The following is a 15,133-nucleotide window of genomic DNA, read 5'->3' as shown; positions in this document are numbered from 1 at the left end:
AGGGAGCCCTGAGGGAGATTCCCTCTCCTGGAAGCTGCTAAGATTGGAACAAACTTGTATTTTGCATTATGTGCCAATTTGATTTTCTTTATTTCCTGGAAAGTTTCACTTAAGTCTGATGGACATAAAGTAATGAAGCTATGTAGCACATTTAGCATATTAGAAACTAGTTTCCAAATCTCTTATTCTTTCTGTATTTCAGAGTTATATAATTAATTACATATAAATTGCTTTATTTTAAAATTAACTAAACAATTTAAAGTTTTTTATGTCTTTTTCCATAATCTGGAAGCCTCACTATGTTCCATAAAATTTTTGATAATATTGCATAGTTTCTGAAATAACTTGATAAGTAAATGATAATAATGATGGAAGAGTGTAGAAAGCCTTGCTTGCTGGCCACTAAATTGACTACTATCTGAAAGAGTTAAAAGGTGTTGAATTTGACAAGATTAAGTTTACAGTAATACATGAAAAAATTCCATGAATCATAGGAATGGCACTTTCTTTTTTTTTTAAACTTATAATAAGACGGAAGCTTTAGCAACTTATTAAAGACTTCTGTTAAGTATATTTCTATGGAAATTTTGGACAGAAACCTCATTGGTACAAGTTGTATTTTCCAGGATTTATAGATGTCAAATACTATATTTGCTCTATCTTTCTGCTTGAAATTATTTTTCTGTTAATTTTAACCCTGCATCTTTTTTTTTTTTTTTTCCTTACTAGCTTTTGGAAATGCCAAAACTGTAAGGAATGACAACTCCTCTAGATTCGTAAGTATTTGTATAAGTGTTAACACTAATATTTAGCTCATGTATGTTTAAACAACTAGTAGAAGTTTAATATTTCTTAATACACAGATTTTTAAAATAAGAATTCCATCTCTACTGAAACACTGGAAGTACTATACGGATTATTTTTTCCTTTTTAATTCTTCTTGGACCGTTAGGCTTTTTTTTTCTTTTTCTTGTTTGGTTACCTCTTCCTACCATAAAATCCCATGAACAATTTAGATGAGGCTTATTTAGAATGTTCTCGTTAGTTGCTGTTGAATCCATTCAGACTCATGGTAACTCTACTCTTCACATATCTGAGTTTTAGTATTTTGAAATCATAATGAAGAAATTACTTAAGTAAAAGAATTGTAAAATGGGTGTCAAATTTGGGTTCTCTACATTTCTAGTCTTTTATTCAGTGGGACTAAAAAGAATGGAGTGGATTCTAAAATTTTTTAGAGGGATTTGAAGCTAATTGATGTTTTGAGCTTGCCTGAGTTGAACAATGCTCATGCAACTAATAGAAGCATGGCCTGGCACACCTTGCCAGCCTCCTCTCCCATCTCTGGAAATCTTTGCACATCTGCTGTTGGATCTTCCAGCTGTGCCTGCACTTTCAAGCCTCTGGTCTTTATAAAGACACAAACACTGCCGGAAGCAGCTGGGGGAAATGTGTCAAGTGTGATGGTGATATTTTGAAATCGCTCCCTTTTTTCTGTAGTTTAACCAGATTTATAAATTTTTATAATAAAAAATCATTTACTTGATAATAGGCAGCGTTCTCACCTCAGAGAACAGACATGCAATTCTTGTGCTGCGAGGAGCCACGTTTGATGATCTTTTATGCTTTCCTACTAGCAGGGAGGAAGGGCTCTTCCTACCCTTTCTCCCCGCCTCCTTCTAGTCCCCTTTTACTTTTTCCTCATTGTGGTTATCCAGTGCTTACGGCAAGAAAATGACCTCAAATGGAGATAATTTTGCTAGCTTAGAAAGTGGAAGGCTAAGGTTTCTAATTCTAAGACTGTGAATTTTTTCCGTTGTATTAGCCCCTTAAGTAGTTATAACTGATTTGATCCATGCCTTTTCCTGTTGTAGTAACATGGCTAATCTCATTACGTAAATAGAATTAGAAGTGAAGTGTGGACAGAGAAGTAGTTCCAACAGATCAAGGTTCATTATGTGATAGAGATTTTATTTTAACTGTTTGCAAATTATACACATATACACATACTTTTTTTTTAATGTCTGCAAATATATTTAGTGTATAGAACCTTAAAAACGCAGAAAACAGCTTAAAGCGTCATTACTACTTAGTAATATTTTAAATCTGCTGAAAAGCTTGGCAAGTGCTTTGGCTTATTGTGTAAGTAACTCCAGGGGAATCCTATTATAACACGGGTATTGGAATATGAAATTAATACCTGATTATAGGCTCATTTCATACTCAGTTTTTAGTAATTTCTCTGCCTTGTAGTCTCTAACTTGACCAATAATATCACTTGGCCAAACCCATAAATCCATGTTATGCTTTTATAGTAGGGCTCCCCTGTATTTAGAGTTACTGCTGTGTATAATGGTGGTCTATGTACTATACATTTGCTTTTTAGGGAAATGGCAGTTTCTTCATCTGTGTTTGACTGGTTAAAACCCAGAATGACCTTCTTGATCTCGTCCCTGGGAAATCTGGTAGTACCCTGCCATATTACAGTTATTAATGCTCATTATAGCTGACATTTTGGACTAGTGTTCTGGGGGAGGTGCCTCATAGTGCCGCCACCTCTCCCCAAAGCAGCTCTAGTTTGACTTCTTTGACATACTGAGCTTATATTAAAAAAGAGACCCACTGCTTTTGAAAAAACACTTTAAAACTTTGAAAAATCACTGCTGTTAACCAAGGCTTTCTGAGGGGGAGTTATATGTTGAGCGTCTACTATGTAACAAGAGCTGAGCTAGGCGCTGGAGGGTAAGGGGAGAACCTGTAGAGTTAGGAAAATTTCATTACCAGCCTCTCATCCAGTAAGGATAAAAAAACACAAAATTTATTCAGTTGTTTAAAATGTGTGTTTGAGTGCCTACCTGGTCTCCCTGCTTCTCTTAAGGCCTGCAGTCCTTTCTCCACCAGCAGCTCGAGAGATCTTTACAAACCTAAGTCCCGTCCCGTCACTGCTCCTTCCCTCCTGGGGCCTCCCAGGCCCTGCATGAGCTGGGACCTGCCACCACCCCGACCTCGTCTCGCACTCCTAGCCCTTGCTCACTCTACCTCTGCCACAACGGCTTTTGTGACTTCAGGCACGCCAAGCGCTTTCTGGCCTCAGGCTTTTGCAATTCTAGATCCTTCTGCATGATGCTCAAATGTTGCTTTTGTGAGGCCTTTCCTGGGCCACTCTGTGACTTCATCCTGTTTTTATTTTCTTCAGACACTTATTAGTCTCTGGAATTATTGTATTCACATCTCTTATTTATGTGTTGATTGACCCTATGGAGTAGGGGTCATAGGAGCAGGTACCTCTGCCCTCTTGTTCACTGCGGCAGCCCAGTAGCTACAACAATGCTGGCACCATAAATGACACTCAGAAAATATTTATTGATGAACGAATATTTTAAGCTAATAAACTAGTGAGGAAAGTTGGACATATTTAAGCATAACGCATAGAATAATAAATAAGTTCCTCATGAGGCTCGAGCAGGAGGAGCTGGAATTACAGCGAGAGGAAGCCTGAAGAAAGAAACCAGATTGGACCTGCATTTGCCAGTTAGTGGCTAGAGCCAAAGATGTGTGAATGGAACTGCAACCAAAGGGCTGAAAAGATGAGTCAAGGCCACAGTTTGGAGAACTTTGAGTGTCAGGTTCAGGGTCTCAGACTTCATTCTGTAAGAAGCACTGGGAAGTCACTGGTTATTTTGAGTAGACTAGTGACATGATCAGAAACAAGCTTTTGGGGGAATAATCACAACGTGGCTGAACAAAAAGGATGCCATTTCGGTATCAGCTAAATTCCCAGTGCTGTCTAATAGTTTGTTTGTCCCTGGTTGGCTTCCTTTTCCATTCTTTACAGTGTTTATTCTGTGGTCTTCAAACCTCCTACCCTTTGCTCTCAACTGACAATATTACCCCTACTTCACAGAAATAACAACAGCAGCAGCACCAGTGCAAGCTCTTAGACAGAATTAACTCTGTTTCTGGTGCCTCACCTGTATGTATACCTGTATACACAACCTTCTGTCATACTGGAAGACTCTTGACTCCTGGCTCATACTAATCCCTTCACCTGTGCTCAAGGTCCTATCACCTCCTGTGCCCAGGGACTACCTTCTATCTAAATTATCCCCTTTTACATGGTCAACCTCCAAATCTTGTAAAGTTCTCATTTCTACCTGCCTTCGAAGTTCCTCCACCTCCTGTGTCCCCACCATCATGGAGGGCATCACCATCCACTCAGTTGCCTGGGCCACCTTCCTGGACTTTTTATCCTTGGCCCCCCTCCTCTCTTACTTCCCATGGCCAACCAGGCCCTGTCTTTGTGACTCTATGAGCAGCTCTCATATCTGTTTACTTTTCTCTTTTGCTACTTGTAGCCTTGGTGGTGCATTGGTTAAGCGCTTGACTGTTAACTGGAAGGTCTCCAGTTCGAACCTACCAGTCAGTCTGCAGATGAAAGATCTACTCCCATAAATGAGGCTAGAAAACCCTACATGGCTGTTCTACTCTGACACATGGGGATGCACAGCACCCAACAACAACAGTTAAATCCACCAACATCTCTCACATATTTGATACACTTGGTCCTGCTCCTTTCCAGTCCATTCTCTACTTTACCCAGAGTGATCTTGTAAATAGGCAGGTCTGATCATGGCATCCTTGTTTAGGAACCTTTCGTGGCATCACATTGCTCTCAGGAGAATGTCTCAAAAGTCATGATGTGCTCCAGCTTCCCTCTCCAGCTCATTTCCCTGCTCATCATCTTCATAGATGCCAATTCTTACATCTTCTCCTTCACACTCACCCACCTCTTTGCCCAGCTAATCTCCCGGTACTTCAGGGTTAAGTTGGGGTGGGCTTCCTCAGGGAAATCTTTCCTGCTCTTGCGTTGCTCCCTGTTCTTTGTGCCTCCATAGCACCATGACCCACTGTAAGGGGTACCCCCTACACCATAATGCCTGTTTACCCCCACTAGACTGTAAACTCCTCGAGGGCACGAGCTGTGCCTTTTTTCCATTGTGTCAACTTCAGTATCGAGGAGGTGCTTGGTAGACATTTGATGAATGCAGAAGTTATGACTCACAAGGGCAGATGACTCCTTACAATGAAAAAGGAGAAGGTGAGGGAGGATGCATGAGCTAATAAAAAGTTATAAAGTGCATTGTTGACTGAGCATTAAACATCATTTTGAAAGTTAGAGTCAACAGTGTTCTGAGGGAGAATTACTTACAAGCCGTCTGTCTGACTATTACTTTGGTAGGACATGAAACAAAACCAAAGACTTCATTTATTAGATCAGCGCACCCTTTTCCAAACAAGAAACAGCTGTCAGGTTTACTTGTTACTCTTTAACTAGGCAAGTATAGGCCAATTCTTTAGAAATCACAGTTTGAAACGCCATGTGTGTTTCTGTGTGTTTAAGACACCATCTATAAAGCGTAACATGAAACTGAGTTATGTATTGCTGTGTAATCTAGCTAAAAAGTCAGCAAGAATGAGAGTCATCAGTCTTTAAAATCTGTGCTGGACCACCACATAATCGTGTGTTTGATTTGAGGAGCTATAAGAAGAGAACTTTGAGTGTTCCATTTCATCCACTGTTCAGTCTGTTTGGAGTTTCTAGCCACGGCTTAAAACACATTTCACCTACTAAAATGAAATAGTTTATTGTCTCAACCAGTGCATATACAAGGACTAACTCTTATTTTCCTAGCTGCTATTCTGGAATACATGTGTTCTTCATGAGTTTGAAACCCCTATCTGAAAGGGGAAAGTCATGTGATGGCTGAGATGTATTCTTAAATACTAGCAACAGGATATATTAGCTTTGAGCTAATGAGTTACTTAGTATGAATTATTTATGAAGGTATATTGTTTTTTTGTCATGGTTACATAAGCTGTGCAGTTCTTAATTGCACTAAAATAAATGCATAAAATGCATAAAAATAAGGGCTTACGTTCTGACAGGGATCAGTAGAGGGTCCTGGACAGAGTGGGAGAAAAATATAGAACACAATTCAAATTCACCAGAAAAAAAAAAAAAGACCAGACTTACTGGTCTGACAGAGACTGGAGGAACCCCCAAGACTATGGCCCCAGATACCCTGCTAACTCAGAACTGAAGCCACTCCGAAAGTCCACCTTTCAGCCAAAGATTAGACGGGCCTATAAAACAAACAGTTCATGTGAGGAACATACTTCTTGGTTCAACCAAGTCTACAAGACCAAATGGGCAACACTTGCTCAAAAGCAAAGATGAGAAGGCAGAAAGGGACAGGAAGACTGGACAAATGGACACAGGGAACCTGGGGTGGAAAGGGAAAGGGGGAGAGTGCTAACATATTGTGAGGAGTGCAACCAATGTCACAAAACAATTTGTGTATAAATTTTTGAATGAGAAACTTATTTGTGCTGTAGACTTTCATCTAAAGCATAATAAAAAAAAAGTTAGAAAAAAATAAGGGTTTACTCTGGAGCCTGGTGGCATAGTTGTTAAGAGTTTGGCTGTTAACCAAAAGGTCGGCAGTTCAGATCCACTAGCTGCTCCTTCAAAAACCTATGGCGCAGTTCTTCTCTGTCCTGTAGGGTCACTGTGAGTTGGAACCTACTCGACGGCACCTTACAACAACATGCTATTCTCTATGAGTTGGAGTCAACTCAATGGCAATGGGTTTAGTTTTTGGTTTATGCTATTCTCAAAGAAGATAATGCTGTCTGATTTTTTTTTGGATGAATTTGAAAACTTACAGAGTCTTTCTTTGGCAGGGCAAATATATGGATATTGAATTTGACTTTAAAGGTGATCCTCTGGGAGGAGTGATAAGTAACTGTGAGTATTTTACTTTGATCCTTTTAAAGAATACCAGAATAGTAAAACATATGTTTATAACTGAACATTTTAGATACTTGTGTCTTTAGGACATGGGTTATAAGAATATGGTTCCTTTTCTTGTACTTAGACTTTTAACCTTTGCATTTCAGAGTGTTTTGTACTATAATGTAATTTATAAATCTTTTTTAAAGATAACTTAAAATCTTCACCGCTGAAAATTTTTTTAGAGGTCTGCTAAATAAATATCAGTCCAACTGTATTTTATAATCCATAGGTCCTTAAATCAATCCAGTTATAAAAAGATCCTCTAAGGGGTATTTCCTGTAACAAAATGTTTATGCTATGATTAAAAAGAAAATAAGAGTAATTGGTTTTAATTTAATAACTTTTTTGGCAACACTTATCAGATAAAATGACTGGCCCAGTACTTTAAATTTTATTGTGAGAAACGTTGGTATTCTTCCTGGGTGTTTCGATAAATTGAAAGGCAATACACATGTTAGGTAGAAACACAGATATATTAGCCTCCTTTAGTAATGATTTGTGACTGGTGACCGTAGAAGTGAGATGTTCTGTGTTGAAGATGAAAAAGTAAACGAAATCAGGTGGGGTCTGCGTAACTGTTCCAGAGCCAGAGTTTCCTAAAGCAGGCACAAGAGCACCACACAGAGTTATCAGTATCTGTTATAAACATGGCACTGTCCTTAGTGCTTTTGAACCACAGTACTCACGGCACCATCCCGATGGTTGTGCTCGTGAGAGTTTCGGGGTCTATTTGGAAAATTTAAGATGACAGCTCGGGGTCTGTGCAACTCCTAATGGAACCAGGGCTCAATTAGCCTCTGAGTCTTCTTGTTGTTTGAGGGCCACAGGACTGAACCTCTCACTTCCCCTGACTTCTTCCCCTTTCCATGGTGCTATTGGGAGTGTTAGAATGAAAAATGTCTAGTTAGGAATTGGAAAAAAATAAGACAAAGTTGACTAAGTTATCTGAAGCAGTGTTTATTGGACTTGTTAAAGTGGTGGCCTGCCTCCTTCCAGTGGGATTTTATGCTGAATCCTCAAAGATGAAACGGGTAAAAGGAGACCTGATCTGCTTAAAGAGGAGATGGGGAGCCTAGAACCTTTTACCCCCATGTGGCCCTTGAGATCTTCTGCGGAGCCCTATGCCCAGAGGAATGTCATTTGAAAATTAATGTTTTAAGTAATTGAAGCAAACTGTGCAGCTGATTTTTTTTTTTTTTTTTTTTTACTTTTTTCATTACGATTCATGGAGTAATGTAATCTTCTAGGGCTAGAGTTTCCTCATCATTGAAACCATAGGGTTAAATTGGATGAATTCTATGGTTCATCCCATTCCCAGCATTCTGTGGTTTTTTAAATAATTTAATTTTCCATTTTAGTTTGCCTGACTACACGTTTTGTGCCATGCATTGGAATTAGCTAGTTTTGTAAAAATACATAATTATTAGAGAAAAGTCTTGAAGAGAAAGTTTTAATATGAAAATAAATTGGGTAGGATAGTACTACTTAGGTTACATAATTTTATATGTCAAATACGGAAGCAGTAGTGTTCGTGCAAACCATATACGTATACACACACACGCACACACCATTTACTCAAACCATATATGAGTTGTTATGTTGTTAGCTGTGGTTGAGTTGGTTCCGACTCACAGTGACCCCACTGCCTGGTCCTGCACCATCCTCATGATCATTGTTGCAGCCACTGTGTCAATCCGTCTCGTAGCGGGTCTTCCTCTTTTTCACTGACCCTCTACTTTACCAAGCATGATGTCCTTCTCCAGGGACTGATCACTTCTGATAATATGTCCAAAGTATGTGAGACATAGTCTCCTCATCCTTGCTTCTAAGGAGTATTCTGGCCGTACTTCTTCCGAGATGGAAGGTAACTAAAAGTAAGTAATTGTAACACCTGCCAAACTTGTTAGGCAAGCTCCTTTCAGATGTATGGAAGCTGATGAGAGCTGTATAGGAAGAGATATGTTTTTTTTGAACAGTGAAGGCTGTGTTTCCTGTTGTTTTTATTATAGAATTTACAGCTAAACATTCTGGAATAATTCAATCAATATCACTCTTGAGGATGCTAGGAAAATAATTAAGGATTACTTTATTGGTGGCACAGTGGTTAAGAGCTTGGCTGCTAATGAAAAGGTCGGCAGTTCGAATCTACCAGCCACTCCTTGGAAACCCTATGGGACAGTTCCACTCTGTCCTATAGGGTCCCTATGAGTTGGAATCGACTCAATGGCAATGAGTTTGGTTTGGTTTTGGTTTTATTATAAGTATTAGTAGATAATAACTTAGGTTTTAAATTTTGAAGTTTAAGTTCTACACAGAAATGTCTTCCTAACCCCTACTTCTTGCAGTATCCATGGAGAATAAATATTAAACACTTGGTTCATGAATGAATTTCTTATGGTGTTGGTTAACATTTGTTCCCACAATGAAATTATATTGCTATGTGTAGTAGAGACAACACCCTGGTATTTCAGAGTATCCTTTGCTTTGGAATGGAAACGAATACGTTAGTGGTAAGAGTAGGAATTTTCATCCTGTATATAGAAGACTGACTCATAGGTGGTTACTGGGACTTGCTGCCTGCTGGCTTATGGGCATGTAAAGCAATGGGTAAACCCACTCTTGTTCTCTGAAAGCTGCTGAAAAAATGTTAGCTTCTGATAATCTAGAAAAAAAGACCTATTGAAAGCCATGCATTGGAATTAGCTAGTTTTGTTAAAATATATAATTATTAGAGAAAAATCTGGAAGAGAAAGTTTTATATGAAAATAGATAGGATAGTACTACTTAGGTTAAATGGTTTTATACATCAAATATGGAAGCATATTTGTTGACTATTGTTATTATTGTGAAATGGGCAAGAAATAACCCAAGCCAGTTGTAGACTTAGAAAGTGGAAATGAAAGCCCAATAACTCCCTCCTTTCTAAAAGAGATATGCTATAAAACTTAGTATTGAATGCACTTGAAATCTATGTGCCTCTAAGGTTAGTGTCATTAGCAGACAGGTGCTGCTAAAATAGAAAATGACAAACATTTGCTTCTGTAGAGAAGATAGAATATGGAAGCACATCCAGATGTTTGACTGAGGTGAGATAATATTTCTCCTACTTTGTTAATGTTTGTTGGTCTCTGTAGAAATGGTGTGGTGGGGCATCTGAGCTCTTCTAACTTGGCAAGGAGGAAGGAGAATCAAGATCAATAGCCTAAGGCTGATTCCTATGAGGCTAATGTCAGACATGCCTCTACCCTCCAACCGTTTAACCAGTTCTGACACCCAACTGTCCCTCCCACAGTACTCTACTTCTCTGCTGAGTTCAATAATTTGTTACAATGGGCACCCAGAGCTCATAGACAATACTCATGATAATGGGGTTTATTAGGTAAGTAACAGGTCACAATTCAGGTTCAGGAATGCTCAGGATACAATTCTTCGATCAGGACAGCCTCTTCTCAGCCGTGCCTACAGGCATGCCTCTTTCTGGCCCCTTGGCCTCTACTGTGTTTGGACAAGTGTTAAAAAAAGCTCTTTTAGCTCTTTCAATAAGTACCAGAGGCACTCCACTCTCGCAGTAAGCCTCAGCCCAAAGGCACTCAGCTCTAGCTCTGTGGATTGGCAAACCTAGTTCTGCCAAGTGCCCAGAGGCACCCTACTTCAGCAGCAAGCCTCCTACCCGAAGGCACTCAACTTTCTTGCCCACCGCAAGGTCTCCTGCCGGTCTCTTGCTGTTCTCTTGCCTCTGCTGCCACTGTTTCTCGGCTGCTGCTTCTCCCCATCTTTGGTGTTACTGCCCTTGCTCTCTCTCGCTCTCCTGGTTCCAGGAGCTTCTCAGCACAGGCATCCCGGGTCCAAAGGACTCGCCCCACTCCTGGCTCTTCTTTTTTAGTGGTGGTGAGATCCTCCCTCCCGACCTCTGGGATGGCTCATTTTAAGCCTAGTGGATGGCAAAACTGACCAGTCTCCTCATTAGGGTTTCTTACAACTTAGTTGCATGGCTCTACCCCCACAAGGGTACCATCCACCTTATTAACATTATTAACATGTTATCCAGTCCCCTTGGTGGGCCACAAGTACCTCATTTGCATAGTCCCACCCAGACATTTGGTAGGAGTTACAAAGACTATGGCTAGAAGGGCCATATTAAGTAATTCACTGCACTGCAGTCTCGTAGTATTTATTCATTTGTAGTTGAGAATTTGGGAATCTAATGTTATAAACTGGAAAACTGTTGCAGGCAGTTCTTATAGCTGTGGCACTTGATGGTGGTTTAGACTGTGGAGAAGATGTGGTATAAGTCTCAAGGGATTTTATCTTCTAAAGGAAGAATAACACAGAGAAATATTTGCTATGAAAAATAATTATGAATTCAAATGTGTATATACCTGTGTAAACTGTAAAGGCAAGAGATATAGCTGTCCTGTTCACAGGAGTATATCAGGAGCTTAGTATAGTACCTGGCACATAGTAGGTGCTCAGTAAACACTGAGGATGGAATTGGTTAAATGCAGATAAGCCTTACCTTTTCCCACTTCATTATTTAATAGTATGCCAGTGAGCCTACTTATGTAATTTTTATTGGTTTATCATGTGGTTTCCCATGTCCAAACAAAAAGACAACAAGTTATTTAACTTTCTACATCTTTGAAATGAGTATAATAATAGTAATGATCTCATTGGGCTGTGGTGAGGTTTAAATTATTCATTAACATCTAAAGCACTTGTCCAGGCACATAGTAAGTGCTTGATAAATGTTTGCTTTTTTCATTATTAAATACTTATTATGTATTTGTTTATTTTCTCTAGCTCCCAAACAGATAGAGGCTTTATAAGGACAGAGAGTTAGCAAAATTAAGACAAACCTGATATTTTCAGCTTTTTTTTTTTTTTTTTTTTAATCAAGAGCTTGGACCACTTCTTTTTTTTAGGAGGGAAGATTAAACATAAAATAAAGAAACTTTTATCTTACTACCTAAGCCTTCCTCTGTTACATCCCAAAGTAATACGATACTTTTTTCCCAACCACTACTTATCCTTTTAGTCCTTTTCTGGCAGGTGCAAAAAATGGACATTTCACTTCTTTCACACTTTGCACCTTAGGGGGCTTGTCCTATGACATACACAGGAACACATATGTAGCGCGGTTTAGCTGGTAATAATCAAAGCTAAGAGCGTCCCTAAATGATGGCCTGGTTCTTTCTGTTAATAGTCTGGTGACAGCAGCACGGTGGGGTAGGTTGGGAATTTCTGATTCCAGGTTTCTCTGTACCTGCCCGTTTACTTTTCCCTTTAGAATGGCTTACTGAGTTCATACCTTCCCTTGTAACTTAAATTCATATTGATCTTGAGAGGGGAATATAGCTGTATTGAAATACCTGGAGAGCATAAATTCTTTTCAGTACTAAATAACTGCCATCTCCTATATTCTTCTTTGTTAAATCTTGTTAGCAGAGATTCAATCAGCAGTGGCACAAGTGCCTGAAACAGAAGAGAAGGCTGTGCCAGTTTTCTGGTTTGGCTTAATTCAGGGGCACTTTAAGTAAATTGAAATGATAAGTCTTTATAGTGAGTTGAATTTATGTTCTGTACTTTTAGTAATTATTTGATATGGCTTCGTGCTATTAGATTATGTTGGTGCATGCACATAAAAAACGGAGAACAGGGAATGGTTTTAAGCATTAGCAGTTATTTTTGGGTATACATTTTCCTTGATTACTTCTGTAGCTGGAAGCTCGTAACTTACCAGAAAAGTCATAAAAAAAACTGAAACAGGACGCTCTAGGGTAATAAACATTTTAAGTGGTAAAACCTTCAGCTGCTGTGTAATAAAAGGTTTATCATTTTGTGATTGAATTGCTTAGGTGAAGTCATGGATTTTATAAAAAACCATATTTCCAGGTGTTTTACAGACATTGCAGTTTCTTCCCCCCACTGGAAAATTATAAAGCATGTAAGCATGGTACCCTCATCATTGAAACTTTGAATTCTGGCTCTATTGCTTACTAACAGTGTGGTGTGAGCCTCATTTTCTCATCTATGAAGTAGGGATTATAAAACCAACCTCAGGATTGTGTTCACAGTTGAAAGAGATAACAAACGAAAAGCTTCGAATTCATAAGGGAAGGTCAGCAAAAGTTTCCTTTTTACTTACCCTTTGCACCTTTCCTTTTAAACACAGATAGGATTATATTTCATATTTGAATATGACAGTAATCACTGATCGTATCAGTGCGTGTGGTTTGAGAAGTACATTTGGCCAGCATTCCTTTCCATACTATGCACAAATGAATACTGTTCTTTAACTCAGTGGCTGTTATCTGCTAAATGGTGCAGCCACTGAAGTTTCTTTACTCTCCGTTGTTTATAAGCTTTTGCTCAAAAAGAGCCAGGCATTAGGCTGGCTAGTGTATTGCTATTGCACAGTGTGGCCCTGACACATGGTTTGAAAGTATTATTCCGGGCCTTGAAGTACCGCTATTTGCTTTTTGGAATGTGATTGTTGTATATGTGCTACGAAACAATAGTTTGTCATCATTAAAGTTCCATTATGATGCGAGAAGGAGTCTCTGGGTGGTGCAAACAGTTAAGCAACCGGCTACTAACCTAAAGGTTGGTGGTTCAAACCCGCCCAGAGGCTCCATGGGAGAAAGATGTGGTGATCTGCTCCCATAAAGATAACAGCCTTGAAAACCCTGTGGGGCAGTTCTACTCTGTCACATGGGGTTGCTATGAGTTGGAATTGACTCAACGACACCCAACAACAACATGAGGTGAAAAGGAGTCCTTGGGCAGTGCAAATGGTTACTGAGCTGCTGACCGAAAGGCTGGAAGTTCAAGTCCACCCAAAGGCACATTGAAAGAAAGATCTGGCAATCTACTTCCAGAAACTCAGCTATTGAAAACCCTGTGAAATGCAGTTCTACTCTGACACACAGGGGCTCTCCATGTGTTGGAATTGACTTGAAGGTCTTTTTTTCAATGAAGTGAGTGGGTAGCAACTTGCCACGGCTTGTGAGGTGTGGCAAGATTCTTGTTAGGTACTGCTGAGTCAGTTTTGGACTCACAGAGACCTCATGTGACAGAGTAGACCTGCCCACCCAATGGGGTTTTCTAGGCTGTAATCTGTACGAGAGCAGATCGCCTGGTTTTTTTCCCATGGAGCTGCTGTGTGGGTTTGAACGCCAAGTGCTTAACTGTTGCGCCACAAGGGTTTCTCAGGCAGAGTTCTTAGGACTATGGAAATAGCCTGGGGTTTGTGGGCTTTGATGGGTGAAGAGCACATGGTCACTCTGCCTTCCCCCCACCCCCACATTTCCTCCTCACAAGATCTTCATAAGGATCTTGGCGTCCCACATTGAAAAGAATCACTGCTGTTGGTCTGAGTGGGAAACACATATGGCTCTTGGAGGCCAAGAGGAGGAAGGTCTTCATGTTTGCAGTCGGTGCTGGGTGCATTCCCAGGTAGTTCGTGGCACATAGTGGATGAGCAGTAGTGAGATGATTGAAGGAATTTGTGCATGAATGGAGGAAATAAACTAGCATTTGTTTATAGTTTTCACGCAGTCAAGCTACTTTCTTTCAGGCTTGAAGAATTTCCTGTAAGGATTAGCTTCTCAGTGAAGAATTGGCCCACACCCTGAGGGTTCTTTCTTCTGCTACTACTCTTAAGACCCCATGGTCACATGATAAATGAAACCAGACTGCATTAAAAAAAAATTTTTTTTTTTTTACTGAGGTAAAATTCACACAACATAAAACTAACCATTTTAAAGCAAATAGTTCAGTGGCATTTAATATATTCGGTGTTGTGCATCCACCGTCTCTAGTTCCAAAACATTTCCATCGGTACAAACATACTGCATTTTTATCCTTAATTAATTTTTCTGATTTTACTTGTATATTGACTGAAACAGTCAGTCCTTAGAGATGAATATTACACACTCCTTTTCTGTTTTGTCTTACTTGTTCTTTTCCAATCTCTGCTTTCTTTGTTTTTTCTAAATAGGAAGTCCATATTATTCTCCATCTATGATTTGAGAGCATTGACAGTCTCCCAAGTCAAGTGAGAGCTGGAGATGAAAATGAAACCTCTGTGCATCTTACTCCTAATAATTCTAATAGTCCTGTTCATTTTTCAGTTGGCTTAATTTTATATTTCCTTACAACCCATCTCTTCATCATTCTTACAAACGATCCATACATCTGGAGTACCCGAGGGCTTTTTTTTTTTTTTAAGGTGCAGTTGTAGTTTTTTTTTTGTACACATATTGTTTTATGACATTG

At 39.4% G+C, this 15,133-nt stretch overlaps 1 protein-coding gene across 1 annotated transcript in view; it reads left to right on the top strand.

The window, feature by feature from the left end:
* Positions 1-15,133, top strand: part of MYO1B (myosin IB) — a 200,428-nt gene that overhangs the window by 119,992 nt on the left and 65,303 nt on the right. Inside the window, exons 6-7 of the mRNA XM_004385602.2 lie at positions 730-776; positions 6,745-6,808. Coding sequence (XP_004385659.1) covers positions 730-776; positions 6,745-6,808 — 111 coding nt within the window. The remainder of the gene's footprint in view (positions 1-729; positions 777-6,744; positions 6,809-15,133) is intronic.

The sequence above is a fragment of the Trichechus manatus genome, unplaced genomic scaffold (assembly GCF_000243295.1).
Source record: "Trichechus manatus latirostris isolate Lorelei unplaced genomic scaffold, TriManLat1.0 scaffold00142, whole genome shotgun sequence".
Taxonomy (NCBI): Eukaryota; Metazoa; Chordata; class Mammalia; order Sirenia; family Trichechidae; genus Trichechus; species Trichechus manatus.
The sequence above is the reverse complement of the archived record's forward strand: the minus strand, read 5'-3'. Positions and strand labels throughout refer to the sequence as shown.